This window comes from Amborella trichopoda, chromosome 1, assembly GCF_054954075.1.
Source record: "Amborella trichopoda isolate Santa Cruz 75 chromosome 1, AtrichopodaSantaCruz75HAP2 v2.0, whole genome shotgun sequence".
NCBI classification, from domain to species: domain Eukaryota; kingdom Viridiplantae; phylum Streptophyta; class Magnoliopsida; order Amborellales; family Amborellaceae; genus Amborella; species Amborella trichopoda.
In genome coordinates, this window is record NC_142336.1 from 45,750,993 (window position 1) to 45,772,696 (window position 21,704).

Genomic DNA, 21,704 nt, shown 5'->3' on the forward strand with positions numbered 1-21,704 from the left:
CTCTCTGCTCTCTCCAATCTTTGACCTCGTTCTTAGGGTTCCATCTTTCTCTCTGAGTTTTGCAGAGATTTGGGGAACTGGTGGGATAAGCATGGCCTCTGCTTTCTTTGCCTCTCTAGAGAGATGTTCCTATATAAACCTCAACACAATAGACATGGAGGAAGACGAGGAAGAGGCAAAAGATCGCGCCCACATGTTAACCAAACCAGTGGTTCATGAAGTCCCAGAGAAGGCCTCTAATGGAGTCGACGCAAGTCCAGTTTGAGGCATTTCTCACTCCTCTCTCATAATTTTAGAGAGATAAATGATCAATGTGTGATGTGTTTTGTTGGGTGCATTCTTCCTCTCTTTTTTGTGTTTCTAATTGAAATTTTATGTGTGATATGATACATGAGCACCCAACCCCTTTCTTTCTTTAACAACTCTCTCTCTTTAAAAAATCTATCCTCTTATCTCTCAAAATCTATCCTCTATCTCTCTGTATTTTCCCAATATTTTTCTCACTCCCTCTAACAAATCTATCCTCTCTCTCTCTAACCTAGTTTACTTAACTCTCTCTTTATCTAACCCCGCTCTATATGGAGTTACTGAGGCAGTTCCACTTGTGGAGACACAGTCTCTCTCTCTCTTAGTTCTTAACTCTTTCTCTCTTTATTTTACCTCTTTTCTTGTCTTTTTTCTGAAAGAGGTTTTGGGTTTTCTTCTATTTTGAAGAATAGAAGGGAATTGATTTTTCTTCAGATTTTTTTGTTTAGGCTTTCTGCTCTAGTTCCTTTGCTTTTCAAAAGTCTCATAGTGCTTGGGAAGAAAGGGATTTGGATTCAGAGAAAGGGAAGAAGACTTGAGTTTTTGTTTTGGTTCTTGTTGTTCTTAGTGCGGACTTCTTTTCTCTCTTTTTTGTAGAAACTCATGGTTGGGTCTTGAAATTGAATGGATATTTAATGGTTTCTACAAAAAAAAAAAAGAGGGAGAGAGAACCCGAATGGCAGGGAGTTGCAGAAGCAGATCAAAGATTTCTTTCAGCAGCAGACTACCGGGCTTTTCCGGACATGGCCTTTTTAAAGTTTATTTTTTGGGTCCAAACAATTCGGTCTTTTCCAAGCCACGTGCCGGCCCTGTCCTGATCGGTTAGCACCCCTAACCAATAGGTTGTCACCTAAAATGAATTGTAATTTAGGTTATGCTCACAATTGTCGCATCTAAATTGGATGGTCGAAAATTTAAAATTATTTCTATAAATTAGATCACGATGAAATTTTGGTAATGTGTAATACATATTAGGGCAAACAAAAAAAATCTAAAATAAGTATTTTTTTAAATTTAAAATAACCAAACTACTCCCTGTACATGATGGGAAAATATATTTTTATAATTTTATATAGTGCATGATGGTGTCAAGTATAGGGTATATCTAAAATGAATAGTACTTAGGTTATCCGATCTTTGATCAGATGGTTGACAAAATACATCACTATTTAATTTATTCTTTCTAAATAGAAGTTTACGCTGAAATTTTAGGAGTATACACCGCACTCCATCATGCACCATACAAAAATATATAAAACAAATATCTTCTAAAATTCAAAATGGCCAAACTCTCCTTAAAAAAATTTAAATTTCATTTATAAACAAGTAAAATTCAAATAGAAACATATATTTCAATCATATGATAAGATCCAACAACACAACGCCAACATAATCAATACTATTAATCATTTTACATATTTATATTTTCAATCATCTAATCAAGATCTAACGTACGTCACAACGGAAACATAATAAAAACTATTAATCATTTTGCGTATGTGTTTGCTTTTTTCCTTAAGACGATACACAACCAACAATAGTAACATGTCTATCTTAGGGGATAAGAAGCCATCATTGAAATGCCACATATGCCCTCTTTATTGCCAATGTTCCTCTCCATCCTCACGTACCCACCCTCCCCCCACCGTGAGCCCCAAGAATTTTTCACTAGCCAATGCAATTTTCCATCCTGTGCCCCATAACCCACGGCCGTGACCCCATGGTTCAGTTCGGTCCCGCACGCGCCTGAGAAGATCCCGCCCTTGTAAAACTGGAAGGCATAGCCACTTGCATCTATGGCTACTGATACAGGTTGTTGGACCACTGCCTTCAACAATTCATTCTCATTGTTAGCTGGTACCTCCCTGTATCCTCTGATAGAGGCCGCATGATAAGATGCCCTACGGGTGTCGCAGTTTCCATCTGCGGCCTGGTAAGGGTAGTTCGACTCTGTGCTGAGACCGCCATTGGCACGGATGTACTGGAATGCGGTGACCATGTAGCCACCCATGCAGCCGTCGTTTTCTGTGTCGCAATCGATAAGCTGCTGCTCGGAAAGGGACACCAATTTTCCGGTCTTGATCTTTGTTATACCCTCCAAGGCTGCAACTGCTGAAAAAGCCCAGCAACCACCTGTGTAGGGAGGATTAGTCCTTATCGAGTGGTCTCTTATGATGTATTTGTAATGCTTATTATTTCTATTAAGAACATAATATTTAGGTCATATGATTTTTCATATAATGAAGAAGGGCAGAAACTAGAGTGCATGAGAGGAGGGACCTTGATAGTAAGATATCACCCACTTTGGTAATTTATAGCTGGGCAAGTCAATCACCATCCATATTTTTATGGATGGTGATAACGTGAAAGATCAAGGTTTATCAATAGAGCTTAATATTGCACTATATTTGTATTTTTGAGTCTCGGCAAAGAATATTGCCAACCTCGGTCCCTCTGGACCATGTCAACCTCAGTCCCTCAAGACCATGCCAACCTCAATCTCTCTGGATCATATTTCTATTGGGTTAAATTTTTTTTTTTCCATAATAATATCATCCTTAAAACTTAATAACCAAAGAAAAAGATAAAAAGGAAAGAAATGGGGACTCGTTCTCCATGGGCTAGGTAGCGTGCTGATTAGAGGTTCCATTCCTACCCATTAAAATTTAAAAGCTAAAAAACAGAACCCCTTAACATGTTAAATGCTTAAAAAAAATAGACGATTGAGAGGAATAAGAACCGCAATTTCCCTGGTTCTTGACCGCTGTAACCGCACCCTTTTGCCTCCAATCCATGCTACCCGGTATGTGTGTCACATTCCCATGGCCAAACTCTACGTCATCCATTTCACTACCTCCTTGCTTTTGTGGCTTGAGTCCCATGTACTTGGCAACAAACTCCTTGTTAGTCATATCGGTAAATCCATTAGCAGATAGCTCAAAAGAATGGTTTTTGGCCATGTTAAAAGAATCGATAAACTCGACGTTTTGTCGAAAAATGAGGAAGCGACGCTCCTTCTCCTCGGGTTTGTCATATGTTCGGCCATGTAGGGCCATCCAATCCTCGAACCGAGCCCCTATTTCATCCGTAGGTGAGGGAGAGGGTGCTTGTGAGTATGCTAGTGATGCTGTGCAAGTGATGGCCACCATCAAGGTGAGGGCAAACTGTGCGAGGGGAGAGGCCATTATTGCTCTTTAGAAAGAGAGGGGGTTGAAGGAGATGCATGTGGGATTGCACTTATATGCAGGAGAGAGAGTGATGCGTGTGAAAGTTGAATCTCTTAGAGAGAGAATTTGAAAAAGGTGGAGGGCGTGTGAGAGAGAGTTTCGACGGCCTGATGTATGGGCCGTTACCATTTTCAGTTGGGAAATGGAACTTGCACTCGAGTTTCGTCTAATTCTCTTGTTCGAGCTACTCTTTGTCTCTCTTCCGTATGGTTTTCTTTTTAGGCCGGCTTCCGTCTTTGCTTTTCGCAGCTCGCACTAGGGTTCTCGTGAACCTTTAACTCGTGGAACCAGAAATCCCAAACATCGGGATTCCACCCAAAATCGTATACATGATTGACTAAATGCAAAGTAAATAAATATATTAGGTTTATGTGACCTTTAAATGACTTATATTTGTAAAATGAAATAATAGAGTGGAACATGAATTCGGTGGGAGTGTAGTCCCTCGTGGACTATAATAAGTAAAAGATGGTTTGCTGATACCGATTTGTGCTTAACGATCTAGACCAGCCGGTTGGGAAAACCCATGTTACCTGAGCATGAAGAACAAACGGATGAGGGTTTATGAGTTAGCCCTTGATGAGGTCGGAGAACATGTCCGGATAAGTGAGTCGAGGGACTGTGTGACCCTTGTATGTGATGATGGCCTACAAAGACACGGGCCAAAACCTCATCCATGTACCATCACACGGCATGTATATCGATAGATCATTCGGAAAAGCCAGAAATCCACCTTTTAGGGTGAAGCGTATGCATGTGCGAGAGATACCCCTATGCGCAATAAAGCGGTGGTCGCATAAGGTCTTGATGACATTGATTTGTCTCTAGGGGAGGACCTATAATCCAAAGGCTGGGAATGCGACCTCTTGGCTCATCCGCCAGACTTTGGTGACCCGCTAATGAGCCTCTGCTTGGACTGTGGGTCATGAGAAACACTGGGTGGGTTCGATAAGGCAAGTGTGGTTTGTAGTCTACCATTGAAAGTGAAGTGCTCCATGATTGCATATTAAATTCTTTAACCATATAGATTCATTTCCCATCAAGTTAATTTAATTATGTTTGTTTTATGATAAAAATTAGTTTATAATTATTATTCGAATTTTTATGAGTCATTTGATATTTTATCGACAATTTTTTTTGGACTTATAAAAATGAAGATATTGATTTTACAAAATTATAAAATTCAAATAATGTTTGAGAATTTTTTTTTGATAATTTAAAATTATATAAAAATATCATGGAGGGGCCCATAGTGCACATGGGCCGACCATGTGTCAAGTGGGTGGCGCCCACATGTGCCACACACGGGTGGCACGCCCCACCCATTTCATTCTTTCTTGGAGTTTAAGTTATTTTATGTTTTGGTAATATTCTGTTATGACATATGGCTAAATAAGATATGGAATATTTTGACCATATATTGATCAAATATTGAAAGTGTATATTGATTTGATATATCTTTGGAATATTTTGTGAAAGATTATGAAATGCATAATATTTTAATTAGATTTAATTTATCTGATTTCTATTGATGGGAAAATGGTTAAAGAAAGGGGGATAATGGTCCATGCACTTTCCATAATGTTGATGGCCCATTTATGGAATTGATGGCTCAGATCTCTCACCCCATAAGTCACCATTAATCGACGGTCTATGTTCAATCTCACAAGAAGAGACAAGCCAAAGAAAACCCTAAGAAATCCTAACCTTGTTCAAGCTTATAAAAAAGAGATTGTCTCTACCAAAAATCTCTACACGTTATCTTTCTCTCTCTCATGTTTGATCTCCCTCTCCCATATTGTGAAAAAACCTAAGGGTTTAGGTTATAGAGTTCTTCTCTCACCTATCTCTCAAATATGGATTTATGGCTAAGGGTTTTAGGATTTAGCAAAAAAAGAATCTATTTTTCTCAAACTTAGGGTTTGAATTTGTCATCAAAGGAGTTCATGTTCCATTGGTGTGGCTTGGCCGAAATTTGATTTCTAGCCCGTTGATCCCGTAATATAGGATGATGGTGACTCGGTGTGGGGTGTAATAAGCCTGATTGAGGTAATTTTTGACACTCTTCCTTTTGTTTCTTGCAATCTTATCTTTTATTCTCAAGCATAGTGCATAGTTGTTTCAATGGCATCAAATTGTTAAGATCTTAGTTTTATTATTATGTGGATTTTATTTTGAAATTTATCTTATAATAAAGACCACATGTAAGATCTTTTGCCAAAGGAGAGGGGTGAAGAAAAAAAAAATGTATGCCCCGGTAAAAGATCACATAAGTCTTTTTTTCAAAATATAGCTATAAATCGAGTGCAAAAAATAACGCAAACAAAAAAAAGCACACCACAACAACACACGATTTACGTGGTTTACTTCGTAGGGTTACATCCACGGCCTCGACAATTAAAAATACATTATATTACAGTTTTAAGTTACAAGAGATAATACCTATCTCTAAACATCGGTAAAAAATCATCACCAATCTTCTCTTCTAAACCCGCTCTCCCTACCGAGCAATATCGTCGATCAACCTCTTTCCTACCGCAATACTACTACCGAAAAGATAACTTCAAGAGCAATATAAAATTTTCTCTCTCTAAAAGTGAAAGTTAACCAACTCAAAACTCATGGAAATACCGCATCTCTTTTGGAAGCCATGTCTCTCTCTTGGAGACCATCTCCATATTGGAGATTCATTCTCATGACTTCCAAAGTGGTGACCCTCAAAATGATGGGTATTATGTCATCCTTTACTCTCTTATAACGATCATTTTTTTGCTTCTCAAAAAAGTCAATTTTCTATTTCCCATAATACCTTAACCTTTAAAATAAAATATGGGCCCAGTGATTTGGCTATCACCAAACTTCTTTTTTTCCCGTATTCCAATGTCTAGGGGTGGGAACGGGTCCGGTAGGGTTTGCTACCCGAACCAAAATCTGTACATGGGATGGACACGGATTAGGAATTTATTTGGACTTGACCTAACGAATTAAAAATAGAAAAAATAAAAAAAATAAGGCTTAATTATGTACGAACCCTATATATGTAAGGAAAATACAGTATGCTACCTTTATATGCGACATTCAAAGTCGTCAGTGAGATCTTTGTTTTTTAAAACAAAATTACCCTTCAGTCTGATAATATCATATTTAATTTCTTTTTTTTTTATTTAATAGGAGCAGTTCGAGGTTAAAATCCTCAAACCGAAAATACGGTCTGAGGTCGCATCCTCAAAGTACTTGTTATTATTTTGGAAAAAATAGCGGTCCAAGAACCTCATACCGCTTGTTAGGAGAGAGAAAACGGCTCCCCGCCACCAAAGAAGCAAGGACTGTGCTCCGTAACTCACAAAACCTAAAAAGGAAGCCATCATGTTATACTGGGGCAGGAGGTGATAAGCTCACCGGCAATGGGCAAAAATATTTGGCCGGATTCCAGCAATAGCCGCTCAGCTCTCTCTAACCCTTGGTTTACTTCGTGGCTTTGCACAGTGGGAGCAAAATGGTTTAAATCAAGCCCTGGTGAGCCAAAAAAACCACTAAACGTCGTTAGAGAAAGTGCCATGCGTAAGGCGTTGGGTGGAGCCAAGACACGGTGCTTCGCAGTTTCTCTCTCAAGAACTAATAATACAGCTACTATGCAATGTTAGGGCTCATGACCGTTGTCTTGATTCGTCCAGGTTCTCATTCTCGAACTCTAATTTTTTCAAAAATAAGGAGCATGATGGAGAACTCGAACCTTTGTATTTTTTAAAAAACAGAGTACGATCGGTCCGAGGACTGGTCTACTAAATAAAAAACAAACAAAAATATTAAAATATGGCTCGAGGATAGTATTTTTGGACCGAAGGTTAATTTTGTAAAAAAAAACAAAAAGTCACGTTAACTGACGTTAGATGTAATATTTCTATATAAAAGGAACATACCATATTTTTTCTACTTATATAGGGTCTATACATAGTTAACTAAAAAAAACTAAAAATTAAAAAACTACTTAAAACATATACTTAAAATTACTAAAAATTATCAAAAAAACATGTAAATAGCTAATAAGAAGATTTTGACAATAATTTATCAATTTTCTCATTTTAAGACTAATAAGACGATTTGAAAAGAAAAAATGAAAAATATAGTCGAAAGAAGATAAAATAGTATATATATATATATATATATTGCTAAATTAACCTTTGTAAATTTAAATATAAAAAATGTTATATAATATTTTAAAATAACTTGGTTGGTTCAACCTTACCTTTGACCCAACCCGATTTACTATTCGGGTCCAAGATTTGCACACCCAACCTGCTGGGTCCAAATCTTGAACCCAAACCAAGTCGGGTAGTCGGGTCTTAGGTCAGGTCGGTGTAAATTCCCGGCACTAAATGTCTTGAAGGTTTGTAATTCGTAGAAAAATATTCATTTCCAGTTAGAAACCTAAGAACTTGCCATAAAAAAAACACAAAAGTAAAAACTGTAAAATAGTATTGGGACAAGGTTTATATGAGTCCTAGACAAATATGTAGAAATGAGTTCTATCTTAAAAATCCGTTTTTGAGATGGATTTAGGACTTTAATTTTATAGAATATATAATTTCTAATATGAAGATCATGAATATGTCTATTACGGAGACCGTGAATAATAACTTCATAGAGAAATTGGGTAGACCAATGATTTTAATTTTTTTTAGAGGAACCACACGTGTGCATCCATTTTTAAAATAGATGTTTTATGCCTCCTGTGACGCAATTGTAAAAATTTCTCCCACCCCCACCGCCCTGACACGCACGCAACACTTTTCCACATTCATGTGCTGGTAAAGAAACTAAAAGTCCTAATAAAAATTTATCCCCTCCCATTATTACGAAATACTCTATATTTTTGTGGAAATTACTAGGAGATCACCCTACGTTTAGGTATTTTTTTTTCAGAATTGCCCTGCTGTTTTACATTTCTATCACCGGACAAATTGGAAATTCCCTAATTTTATATTTGTTTTCTTCGTTTCAAAGGTGTGTCCGATATCAAAATACCAAATAGCCTTATCTGTTAGGTTGTTCCGTGTTTATAAGGTCGGACAGCCCAAAGTTTAAACTAGTGAACTCTGAAGCATACCCTTCAAAATAAAGCCATTTTGAAAAGGAAAAAATTTATATAAGGATGCAACCTTATAAGATAGAACTACAGATTGCACCTCAAAAATCCATCAGAAAAGATAGTTTTAATGTTGAAAAACTCTTTCATTGATAATCTCGATATCGAGATGTATGACCATGAAAAATAAAAAGATTTTAAGTCTCAGAAATAGTGCATTTTACAACATATTATCTACACCATTCATTTTCAAGATTTTCATATATTTATAGATCTACTTGATTTTAATCATTTTTTAAATTTAAAATTTATAATTAAATATAAAAATAAAATTTGAAATAATGCTAAAAACATTTTACATCAAAATTATATACCACGAATGCATCTATATGCCAACTACACCCTTTTGACAATGGGAGCTCAAGATATGCAAATATAGTGGCCTAGTAGGATAATAAAGAGGGATCAATTTACAAAGGGACCCCTAGAGAGTGATACACGACAGAGCTAAAAAATGGTGGGATGATAAGAAGGGCCTCAAAAAGTTTAAATCCCAAATTTCATATTATTCCTATACAATTTGGTACCATCTTGAAGATATCTTTATGGTGGCATACTTTTCATGTGCTATCAAAGGGTATTATTTACCATGCTCAAAAGACAACAAAAATAGGTAGCATTATGCTCATGTGCTACCAAGGGTATTATTCACCATGGTTAGGGGAGGCAGCGGGTCGGGTCTGGGTGAACCCAGCAGCCCCAGGCCCGAATAGTATTCGGGTTTAGGATTTGGACCCAGACCTGACCTGTTGAGTCCAAAAATTGAACTTATACCTATACCCGTCGAGTCGCAGGTCTGGTCAGGTTCATTGCCACCGCTACTATAAGCTTTCTTGTTTCTTTTTCTTTTTTTGCCTATTTTTTTACCATCATACACCCATATTATTGGCAACAAAGTCACAATCACCTGCCAAAAGATTTCAAGTTATCTGATTTGTTGTTTAATAGTTAAAGATGACTACGAATTCTTATTGTATATGATCATTAATATAACCAAACGAATATAGCTTAAAGTATTTCATCTTCAACGGTTTATAGGTACGGATCGGGTCTAGAGCCAAAGAGAGAGGAAAGAGGGGGAAGAAGTATTAGTGGGGAGAGTGAGAGGGGGAAATTTAAGAATAAAAAATTTACTAGCTCATCGTTTTTATTTATTTATTTATTTTTGACCTTTATTATTCAACAATAATTTTTATAATTATCATTATTTATTTAATAAAGGTCAACATGTGTCGCAAGACTAAGCAATTAGCTATATGTCACATCAGCACTCCCTTGTCAACATTAGATTTTTGCCGGTGCAAGGATTGAGTAAATCATGTGATCTAAAAGGTGCCTTCACCTTAAGCATATAATGGAGGACTAGAGCAAAAAAAACAAAAAAAGAAGTAGAAAAAGTTAAAGGGGATAAAAGGTTCCAAATAACAATTGAGAATATACTTTTAAATTTCAACCAAAAAAGTGGGTATGCATTTAAATTTCTTTATGAATCAAGCATGTCATTGATAAAAATGTTAAAAGATTCTCAAATTGCCTCCGTTTGGTAAGAAGCTTTAAAAATTAAAAGTACTTTAATCATTTTCACCCTAAAGAGAGACTAATCCAATGAGGCAATTTGAGAATTTTTTAGCTATTTTTTTGATGATGCACCTGATTGATATGAAATTTAATAGTACATACCCTTAAGTACAATTTGTAGTCTTTTAACCCCTATAATAATATTTTAAGATAGTTCCAATCTCTTTTTTTGATATTGCAAAAGAAAAAAAGAATCTCATCAGTTGTGGGCAGTTTGCTAATGAACGATTGATTTTTGTGGGCAGTTTGCTGATGAATGATTGACTTTTATTTTTATTTTTATTTTTTTGATGCGTTAATGGTGGGAATGGAGGGATTGATCTAAGAAGGATAAAACTGATTGAGTGCTACAATCATGACCCTGTTCCTATCAATTACTCCATTTCTAACACGAGGGATTTCATGGGCGCCCGAAATAAACGTACTCAAATTGCTACGTGGAAATCGACGACGGTTGCTTAGAACATGAGAGAGAGAGAGGTGTTGTTGAAGTGTTCAAGTCAATGGGAGATGGCAGTGATATAGGAATTAGTTAATTGATCAGGTCTCCAAGACCAACGTAGATGTAGTGACAGCAGTAGAGAAATAAGTGCAAGTGACAGTCCAAATATTTGCTATAAAAGCCTTCCTTTTAGACTGTTGCTACCACCTCAAGAACCCAGTTAACTGGTACTTAGTCACTGAGTTCAAGCTTGAGGACATCATACATTCTCTCACTCTTCTCTTTAGCTAGTTGAAAACATTCTCTCTGTATATAACTCACTAACTACTACTAATGGCAAGGTTTATTCCCCCATTATTCTGTTTCCTGTGTTTGGCCTTGTTTCATGTGGGGTTTAGGTTCCCTTCAGCCTCGAGTCGCGCTCTCAACCCGCCCAACTTGTCCTTAAGGTTCGAGCAATGGATGGTGGACCATGGTCGTGTGTACCATGATGACGAGGAGAAAGCTCAGCGCTTGGAAATCTTCAAAGAGAATATTAGGTTTATAGACTCTGTGAACAGAGAGAATCGTCCCTACACTCTGAGTGCCAATAAGTTTGCGGACCTAACTTATGAAGAATTCAAGGCCATGTACCTGGGTCTTAATGCTAATGCTAGGGCCGACAGGGTCGCTGAGGCGACACTGTTCAGGTATGAAAATGGATCGGTGCCATCTGCCGTGGATTGGAGACTGAAAGGTGCGGTGACTCCTGTCAAGGACCAGGGACAATGTGGTACAAACTCTAAAAATTCATGACAGTTTAGTGAGAGCTCATGTATGGTGGTGCTGTGAGACAAAATCGTGCATTTTGTCCCAAGACCAGAACACCTAGTTAGGAGAACTTTTGTGATATAAAATTTTTTCAAAATGTCTTTTATTGTATCCATTGATTGATTTCATATGGCAAATGGGGAATGCAAACCCTAATATATATGTATGTTTATCCGTAAATAGTTGAAATAAGGCTTAGATAATGATGATAATATATGTGTGTCTATGTATGTGTGTAATGCTCAACAAAATAGACTGACTAGATGCAGTTTTGGAGCATATTTTTATTTTGATTCATAGCACTCCTTTTTAGCTCCATATAGTCTTTTTCCTTTCATTTTTCCTTTTTTATCTTGGATTTGGGTCCATCAAATTCCACAAACAAGTTATTCAACTAATGGTACCAAATGAAGAATTTGGTTTAGCAGAGCAATGTAATCCTTCTGGATTAAATTTTTATTCATATGAAAATCCCCTTCCCCCACCACAAACTAACACCCATTTCTTATCAATGCAGGATGCTGTTGGGCATTTTCAGCTGTGGCAGCCATAGAAGGCATAACCAAGCTCAAGACTGGAAATTTGTTATCTCTCTCTGAGCAAGAGTTGGTGGACTGCGACATCGATGACGATGACCAGGGCTGTAGTGGAGGCACCATGGATAACGCATTCCAATTCATAGAGCACCATGGCCTCACCACTGAGAAAAAATACCCCTACCAAGCTGCTGATGGTACCTGTAACAGCAACGCGTTGGCGTACCATGTGGCCACCATCAAAGGTTATAAGGACGTTCCGGCAAACAACGAGAAGGCACTACAACAGGCCGTTGCTCAGCAGCCTGTCTCCGTAGGTATAGAAGCAAGTGCTGCATTCCAGTTCTACTCTGGTGGTGTCTTTACAGGTGATTGTGGAACCAACTTAAATCATGGGGTCACAGCTGTTGGCTATGGAAAAGAAGGTGATGGCACCAACTACTGGCTGGTGAAGAACTCGTGGGGCCAGAGTTGGGGGGAGGAAGGGTACATAAAGATGCAGCGTGATGTCCATGCGGCTGAAGGACTTTGTGGAATTGCGATGATGGCGTCATACCCCAATGCTTGATCCCCAATAATTCACCTTAGTTTCCTTAATAATTGTTGCTTTTGGAGTGCTGCCTCTGTTTTGGGATTCAAGCCCTCCCAAACAAACCTTGGGCAAGTTTGGGATTCCTAACTTCGCATCGAGTGTCTGGTGGCTGGTTTAGGCAGCTATAGCTGATCTTTGATCCTGTCATTTCTCTTAGCTGTATTGGGCTTCAACTCTTCCTCATTGTGCATGTAAAATTCTTTCTTTTCAAAGAATTTCATTGACTTGCAAAAACAAAAGAACAGGATCATTTTGAAATTCAGCTTCAAATCTTGAACCTTCACCAATCCCTGTGAATAGGCTAGAATCATTTTACCATTGCAATCCAATTGGCAGCATCAAATGTCTGCCATTGCTCTTGACAACTAATTAATTTAAAACTCACTATCTAGCACATATGGTGAATCGAACGAGTCATTCACCCAAAAAAAAAATTGAATGAGTTCATTAGCATTTCGAAGGTAAATGTTTCTTTCATTGTTAAGAATGACAGTCACGCAGTCGACATTTTTACAAATTCACAGTTAACAGAATGTCCAAGATCCACTTAGTAATTTTGCTCGAAACCATCCTCTAACTAAAAGAGAAACCATTGAGATGAATCTGTTTACTGGATATTCCTAATAAGTACCTTCAAGCCAACTATCGACCAGTCCCTGGGTGAAAACTCCAACCATGCAGCGGCTTTTTATTTTTATTTTATTTTATCTTTTTGCTTCAGCATGTCGTGGGATTGGAATCCTTGCCATTATACGGCCGCTTCACAAATCACGCAAAAAATAAATTGTACGAATTTACAATGGCATGTTAACTGTTGTTGCAATTATTACACTTCCAATATCACCAGCAAGATGGACTATTGATCTTTCTAATATTTTGGTAATTACTGTAGAAACAAATTGGAAATAAATGGTTGCATGATGTTGTAAGAGACGATTCGTGACATTTAGGCCCTTGTTACCAAATTTTAGAGCACTCATGATAACGATGAGAGATGGCAATATGAACAATTCACAATTGTAGCAATTTATTTTATACAATATAGTTTTTTACAAGCACAACTCGTATGCAGTGAGCATGATACAACATAAGAGTATATACAGATAGGAGATCAAGGTGATCACTATGGTGTGGGTTAGGAAGCAATCATCGCCATGCCACAGAGACCTTCCTTCACAGCAACATTGCACACGATCCGTATGTACCCTTCCTCTCCCCCATTGTGTACCTCAGGAGTTCTCAACCAGCCAGTATTTGGTTCCATCACTGGTAGTTCCATAACCAACAACAGTGTCTCCATGATCCATTTCAGTGCCACATTCACCCTTGACGACACCGGAATAATATAACTGGAAATTCATACTACTAGTGGCTAGAGCGACAGACTGGTTGTTTCGCGACAGCCTTGAGGAGTGCCTTCTCCTTGTTTGCAGCGTGAGATGATGCCTTCTAAATGTTGCAAGTGCCATCGATTGCTTGGTAGGGGTAATTGGCAACAGTGGTTAGCCCGTGATCCTTGATGATGAATTCCAAGGCATCATCCATGAGGCCGCCATATTCATGCCACTGCTGAAAATGGCCTAAAGGACACGAACATTATCACTCATCCATTGTACAAACCTTAAAGGGCATGCGGGTTTCCTCTAGCAGGTGCGAAGCAACTAACACGGGAAATAAAACCCCCAGACAAACAAGAACACAAAGCAATAGAAACTTGCCATTATCACTCAGGGCGTTTGTTTGACAACTGAAATTGCAATTTCTCTTGAAACTACGAAGTGCTTAGCACCACATTATACAAGGATGGGTTCCATTGCAAAAGTCCCATGTGAATATATAAATATTATTGAGGGAATCAGTTAGGATTAGGCTCTGATGATGATAATAATGATAATGATTGAAAAAATCCCAAAAACAATATCTTTAGCTCATTTATGGCGATCGATTGAGAAGGACATTATTTCTATCGCTGCATTTGTCAATCAATCTCTCCGTGTATGCCAGTACTCCTCATCCTATTTGCTAACTTAAAGTTTTGGAAAAATTACAAATAACCTAAGACTATACTTTCTATGCGCTAATCTATTTTTTCTATATTTTATCCCAAAATATACTTTCTTAATAAATACCCTCCAACCCAAAAATAAATAAATAAAATCTAAACTACCCTCCCCTACTTTTACCTACGCCTCTCTCTCCTCTTTCCCACAAAGAGGCAGTCCGACATATTCTTAGGGTGGTCCAACAGTGTAATGTCAGTTCAGTAATAACAGTGACAGTTTGGCAGTATAAGTGGTGGTCCGGCACTAACAAATGACGGTCTGACAATAGGCCCATACGGTCCGGCACTACCAAAGAGTGGTCCGGCAATTGGCCCATGCAGACTCAACAGGCCCAAAGTGCAGTTCGGCAATGTCAAAGAGCAATCCACCACTTTTTTTAGTTTAAAATGTCAATGAGCAGTCCGACAGCTCATGTAAGCCCATATGAATGTCTGGCCAAAATTAAATTTTTATGTACAAAAAAAGATATTTTCGTAAAAAAAAGTGTACTTTTTTTTACTTGGGGGTAATTGCTAAAAAAGTAGACTAACGCAGCACAAATACGCCTCAGCACCCGGCATACGAAAAACTAGCAGCCTCCTATTTGAATTGTTTGATTGAGGTCAACCTATATTATTGAAAATGAAAAAGGATTGATTTACAAGTATTGGCCGATCCAGATCCCAATATATATCGAGAACCGCCCGATTCCCTCAATGAGGCGGCACAATTCTATTAGTGAACTGACAGCCCCACCTTTATTTTAAATGTTTTTCTTTATTTTTTATTTCTATTATTTATTTGGTAATTTTTTTCATTTAAAGAGGGGTGGCATGGGGCTCACCCCCTTTAATTTATTTGTTTTTATTTTTTTCGCATCATTTAATTTATATTTTATAATTTAAATGCCTCCTTATAATAGGGACGACCCACACCGCTCTTACGATTGAGGAACTATCAGCCACGTGCGCTGATATGCATAGGTAAGAAAAATGCCTAGCGCAATATAAGAGAGAGAGAGAGAGAGGAATTCTATAAAAAAGAAATTAATTATTAGATAAAAAGAAAAGAGGGCATAATGTTATGATATATAGTGTTATCTATGTTCCATGGTTCACTTAGAATTTTGCCCTTGATAGTCATTCTAACCCCAAATCAATATTATTTTTTTGCTAAGATATACCATGTTTTCTCTTTCCCTCTCTCCCCCTCTCTCATAATAAACAAGTCTGCACATTTAACTCAACTTACACATGTCATTCTCTCCAAGGCTTTTGTAAGTTAATTATATAATGAAGAAAGTCGTAGTTGAATTGTGATATTACATATTTCATTTTAGAAACTTTTACAAAATTGTGCACTTATTTAGGGCACAAAGACTCCACTCATGTTCTAGAGTTCATATTTTTCTTTTCGTTTCAGTTTTAAATTCAAAATGTCAGAGAAATGTATTCTTTATATTTTTGAAAATTTTGAATTGATTTAGATGGCACGATAAATAATTTTAATATCGAATTAGGTTTTTATTCGCACATATTTATTTATCTATTTAGGTAATTGAGACAAGGAAGAATTGTTGATTGGGAAATGAATTTAATAGACAACAAAGGCTCAGACATGGAACATGTTCTCGGTATTTATATATTTTTGTAAAATAATAAAAACCATAATGCAATACCCTTATTATTATTTGAAAAAACCAAAAAACAAAATGAGATTTTATAGAAATTTTAGTTATTTTTGAAAAAAAATTTAAGACTGGATCCAGCTGATTCTCTTATTCGAACTACCGATTCGATCTGTTTTCCAGACAAAGGGTCCGGGTGACCGATCCGTTTTCTAAAACCTTGTATCATACAAATGGATGAGAACTTTAAGTCTATCAACTTTGCCATTAATAGTAGCAACCGGTGATTGTAGTTCCTCTTTTAAAACTTTGCACGTTCCCGAAAAAACAATTTTTTTTTTATGAATAATTCCCGAAAAAAACAATTGCTTTCATTTATATTCGTAACCTTCTATAAATTACCCCACTCCCATGGCATTGAGGCTGCAAGGTTGGGAAAGTACACTGTCATATGAAGGAGTCATCACCATCTAATCAATAGTTTGGATATTGATGCAAGGTTGGGAAAGTACACTATCATGCATACTCATAATGTCTCATCGGTGCCCCATGGATTTATAATTTTCATATAGGAAAAGTAAAGTTGTGACTATTGAGCAAGCTTCTATGTTTACCCTACAATATAAAATTTAGGAAAAATTATATATATATTATATTTTTAGTTATTACGATTATATCTAATAGTTTCCGTTATTACTGTCTATTTTTTATCTTCCATAACGTCTTTTTAAAAAAAAAAGACACTTTTACCTTTTTTCGGATGTTCAACATCTGAATTTGTAAAAATTTCGGATGTTCAACATCCGAAAACAACCGCGGCTATAACAGTGACTTTTCTCAATTTCAGATGTCGAACATCCAAAATTTTCACAAATTCGGATGTTGAACATTCGAACTTCTAAGAATTTCAGATGTTAAACATCTGAAATATTGCCCACCAACATTTCCAGCGCACAGGCTGAAATTTATATATTTTTATTTTTATAAAGTTGGGAAAAACCGATCATTGAAGCATCGTACTCCCTTTACTGTCCCTTAATACAGTAACCCACAAAGTTGAATAGATTGACTCACTATTTGGACGTGATTGGTACCGTTCTTACTCTTTCTTTATACGGTTGATTAATTAAAGTTTATTTATTATTTTGTGAATAACATTTGTTGTGTATTTTTTGATTAATAAATAGAATTTGTTTAATATTGATGAAGTTGCTTTTTTATATAATTATTTGTTGTTTATATCATGTTGATACATTGTATTCCTTGTTTTGGATAATTAATTGTTAAACTTGTTTGTTTGTATTAAAATTTGTTGTTTATTTTGTGTTTATGTGAGTATTTTTTGTTTTCTTTTGTGTAATGTTTATTACTCAAAATTTTAATAGTACATTATTTCAATCTATTATGTAATACTTAGATTTTATGAACCCTAAAGTAGTTAGAAATATCCCAATTCTTGCTAAAATTTTTAGTATTGATTTTTTGTAACACTAATTTTGTTTTTCATTTAATACCTGAGCATTGACGATGGCTACTAACAATTTTAGTAGTACACTATTTCAATCTATTATGCAATACTCATATTTTATGAACCCTAAATTAGTTAGAAATATATCAATTTTTGATAATTTTTTTGTATTGATTTTTTGTAACACTAAATTTGTTATTCATTTAATACAATAGTATTAACGATAACCACTGAGGGAGTGCAGTTGGTATTCCGATATAAGGGGTCATTTGAGACGAATACAAATGACGGACGTGTTATTTATAAAGGAGGAAAATTGAAGGGCACCAAATATAATGGAAATAGTTCCTTGGATAAACTAAAAAGTCATTTTACAAATTTAAACAAATGTAATCCAAGCAAATTAGCTATTATGTACCACAACACAAGTCTATCTAGTGGGCTTGATTTCATTGATATTAGTGATGATATAGATATATCTTTTATGTTGGGAGGGGAATCTTTCGAGAATTGTAGTATATATTGCCGAGGCACAACAAGAATATGTTGCTAAGGGCCCATCTTCAAGGAATTGGCATATCTACAATTTATTTTTTTATCTTAAATTGCTTTATTTTAATCTTATATGTGCAGAAATTGTTGCTTCATCTTACACTCTATCTTTTGTCAACAATCGGCGTAACGCTTTACCTGAGCTAGATCAAAACATTAGATTGGTGCCCAACCCTGAGCTCGTACCAGAGTGTAATATGGAGGACATTGAACCACTAGACAGTCCATGTAGAGGAGTTGGTAACAAGGTTCAATTGAATGTTGGGCAATTTTTGAAAATGTTAATGAATGTCGACATCATCTAGTTAATTTTGCAATCCACAACAATTTTGTTTTTAAGTTTGACAAAAGTGAATTAGAACTAGTGTGGGTAAGTTGCAAGGCAGATATATGCACATGGCAAGTGCGGTGCTTACTAGTTGGCAGCACCGCATACTTTAAAGTAAAGTCTATAGTTAAGGCGTACACATGTAGTAGTCCAATGGGAAGGATCCATCAGCTAATAGCTCATAGTGATTGGGTGGCAAAAAAGATTAAAGGTCACCTTCTTGACCAACCAAAAATTAAAATAAAAGACATTAAAAAGGATGTTCAACGTGATCACGGGGTCAGGCTTTCCTACATGCAAGCTTAGCAAGAAAAAGAGATTGCTATGGAGATGATAGACTGAACTTGATGTTAATATTGTATTCTTGAATGGAATTATGATTTTTATGAATTAATGAATTGAGTGTCAAAATTGTGTCAGTGCGATTAGAATTCGTTGTTGTCATAAATCTTATAATGGAGAATTTAGAGTCCCTTCTGAAAGTATTATGAGTTTGACAATCATCATTGTCATGTCCATGCATCAAACCTTGAAGTCCATTTTTTTATCATGTCAATGCACCTTGATGATGTCCATATGATCAATTTGATGTCTAAACAACTTTCAGGTGTTGAACATTCGAAAATGTAAAGGTTGAATATCCGAAACTGTCACATTTTTATAGGGAAATTTTTCCAGATGTTCAACATCCGAAAATGGCACTGTCAAAATCCAAGAAGTTCTGGATTTTGGTAGTCAGTTTTCGAATGTTCAACATCTGAAAATATCACATTTTGTTAGGGAAATTTTTTTCAAATGTTGAACATCTGAAATGTCATATTTTCGACCGCTCAACATTCGAAAATGGCACTGTCAAAATCCAGGAAGTTCTGGATTTTGGCAGTCAGTTTTCGAATGTTGAACATCGAAAGTTCTGGATTTGGCAGTCAGTTTTCGGATGTTGAACATCGAAAGTTCAGGATTTTGGCAATCAGTTTTCGGATGTTGAACATCGGAAAATGTCATCCGAAAACTGACTGCCAAAATCCAGAACTTCCTGGATTTTGACAATCAATGTAACATCCGAAAATATGTCATTTTCAGATGTTCAAAATAAAAAAATGTGACATTTTCGGATGTTGAACATCCGAAAATGTTTTAAGTTGCTATATACATTAAACAGCATTCATCAATTGAATGTATATATATATATATATATATATATATATATATATATATATATATATATATATCGACTGGATCTCCCTTCTCGACACGATCCGCTTCTCGCTCCATTTCTGTAATCACACTACACTTGATTCTTTCACGCTTTTGGTATGAAATTCAAGGTTAATGGCTCTTGATTCGTCCCGGTTGATAATGGTGCTCAAAGACATCAACGATATATATATATATATATATATATACACACACACACACATGCCAAGGCTCAAAGACTAGCAACGAGTTCTTCAAAAAAATACAGACTTAACAAAGTAGAAAGACCAAATTGTACTTAACAAAATCCATTGAACAAATAGGGTGGGTCAAAAAGATCAATACATTACATCACTCAAAATGAACAAATCAATTGTTCCAAAACATTCAAAATGAAGATATGAACAAAATTACAAGGGTCAAGACCCCATTACACTGATCACCTTCTCTTAGGCTGATACTGTTTCTTTCTTGTGTTATATCTTCTGGTCTCCTCAACTGCTAGTTGCGTGGATGGAGTTAAGTCTTCTACAACCAGACTACTTTCACCCACTCTATCATGTCCGGCCTTGTCAAGTACACCTTCGTCCTGATATTCACACTGTAAACTTATCATCCTGGCTTCTATGTCATCCATATCAACAGGCACAAACTTAGACAATGTTTCAAACGCGTTGTTAACGTGATTATACACTTCTGGATACCACTTCTGTCTAAGTGTAAGTGTCTCTGCTAACATGACTGTAGATGGCGGAACTGCACTAATCTATACAAACAAGATTACATAATTAATATATTTAAACAATTTCATGGAACAAATAGGTAAATACAAGACTATAAGAATTTGTAGGTCAATATAAACATACCAACTGGTCCTCATAACCTCGAGGTCTCATCATATACTATGGTTTATGAGCAGGAACCACATCTTCTACTTCTTCTTCTTGGTTATGAGGTTGCAATATGTCTTTGGGTAGGTTAGCAACATTATGTATTAGAGGATGGGGCACTAGGTTGTACAAAGCCTTGTACTCCTCTAAGGGCAACCCATTGTCAGTATCTACTTGAATATCAGGCATCATGCGCTCATGGCGAGACAACCAGTGGTGGATTTTATCTGCATTCATATTTTGCCAATCTCGATGTCCACATGTCTGCTATCCCTCTTACCAACAACCAAAGGATTTCTAAGAATGCCCAGTTTAGCTCCAAATTACCGGCGTACTCGATCTGGCATGTACGGCTCGGCAATATCGTCAAATATAAGGGTTGTTAGGCACATTACAGTTTCAAATGCGTCCTGCCTGTCAGCTGAAATGACCTCATCGGGCTTGAAATAGGGATTCCATATTACAAGTTATATGATATGCAATCAGTCAATAAAAATTATTGCAAATGATTAAATATAGTTGAAAGTAATAAATATCAAATTATACACTAACCTCATTAGGTTGGAGGTTATCAAATTCTTGTTTGATGGGAGGCATTAGGTTATGTAGATTGCTATGATATTTCTTCGAGGGCTCCCATCTTTTGGCCCTAGGCAAATTTGGAGAGATATTATGTGACATGGGCCTCATATGCATAATATGCTCATATGACCAACACTGCAATAAATTCAGTAACGATAATTATTTAATATTTAATAAATTCAGCAACGACAATTATTTAATATTTAATAAATTCAGCAACGCTTATATCATATACCAAAAAAAAAGGTTACTTGCATGAGAGTGCCTGAACCACTATGTCTTTGCTTCAAGGTACAAGCTTTTCCCAATGAGCGATAGAGGAATGCAAGGGTTGCAGCACCCCAAGCAAATTTGCTGGCTCCCTCAATATCTTCAAAAAAC

At 36.4% G+C, this 21,704-nt stretch overlaps 2 protein-coding genes and 1 long non-coding RNA gene across 6 annotated transcripts; 1 reads left to right on the forward strand and 2 right to left on the reverse strand.

Moving 5' to 3' along the window:
* Window positions 1-1,601: 1,601 nt before the first annotated feature.
* Window positions 1,602-3,510, reverse strand: LOC18442240 (senescence-specific cysteine protease SAG39). 4 transcript variants are annotated; one of them, XM_088867896.1, is made up of 2 exons: window positions 3,083-3,510; window positions 1,602-2,418 (listed from the first exon to the last, which is right to left on the reverse strand). In XM_088867896.1, the coding sequence occupies exons 1-2, from the start codon at window positions 3,489-3,491 to the stop codon at window positions 1,856-1,858; spliced, it is 972 nt and encodes a 323-aa protein (XP_088724022.1). In that variant the 5' UTR covers window positions 3,492-3,510; the 3' UTR covers window positions 1,602-1,855. The 4 variants fall into 4 exon arrangements, with proteins under 4 accessions (XP_088724022.1, XP_020527926.1, XP_088724017.1 ...); XM_020672267.2 differs by having other exon boundaries at window positions 1,602-2,439; XM_088867891.1 differs by having other exon boundaries at window positions 3,047-3,510.
* Window positions 3,511-10,904: 7,394 nt separating this feature from the next.
* On the forward strand, window positions 10,905-12,876 carry LOC18442242 (senescence-specific cysteine protease SAG39). Its single transcript, XM_006852465.4, has 2 exons — window positions 10,905-11,471; window positions 12,027-12,876. The coding sequence occupies exons 1-2, from the start codon at window positions 11,033-11,035 to the stop codon at window positions 12,611-12,613; spliced, it is 1,026 nt and encodes a 341-aa protein (XP_006852527.1). The 5' UTR covers window positions 10,905-11,032; the 3' UTR covers window positions 12,614-12,876.
* A 7,312-nt stretch (window positions 12,877-20,188) lies between these two features.
* Window positions 20,189-21,452, reverse strand: LOC148783873 (uncharacterized). The gene is made up of 3 exons (XR_016044577.1): window positions 21,294-21,452; window positions 20,718-21,181; window positions 20,189-20,617 (listed from the first exon to the last, which is right to left on the reverse strand). It is a non-coding gene; the product is annotated as an uncharacterized LOC148783873 (long non-coding RNA).
* Window positions 21,453-21,704: the final 252 nt, after the last annotated feature.

Excerpts from the sequence above, each read along its gene's own strand:
- LOC18442240 (XM_011628045.3), bottom strand. The coding sequence starts at position 3,491 with ATGGCCTCTCCCCTCGCACAGTTTGCCCTCACCTTGATGGTGGCCATC. Across the intron at positions 2,440-3,046 it reads CAAGAACCAGGGAAATTGCG|GTGGTTGCTGGGCTTTTTCA; the intron begins GTTCTTATTCCT and ends CTCCCTACACAG.
- LOC18442242 (XM_006852465.4), top strand. The coding sequence starts at position 11,033 with ATGGCAAGGTTTATTCCCCCATTATTCTGTTTCCTGTGTTTGGCCTTG. Across the intron at positions 11,472-12,026 it reads CAAGGACCAGGGACAATGTG|GATGCTGTTGGGCATTTTCA; the intron begins GTACAAACTCTA and ends TTATCAATGCAG.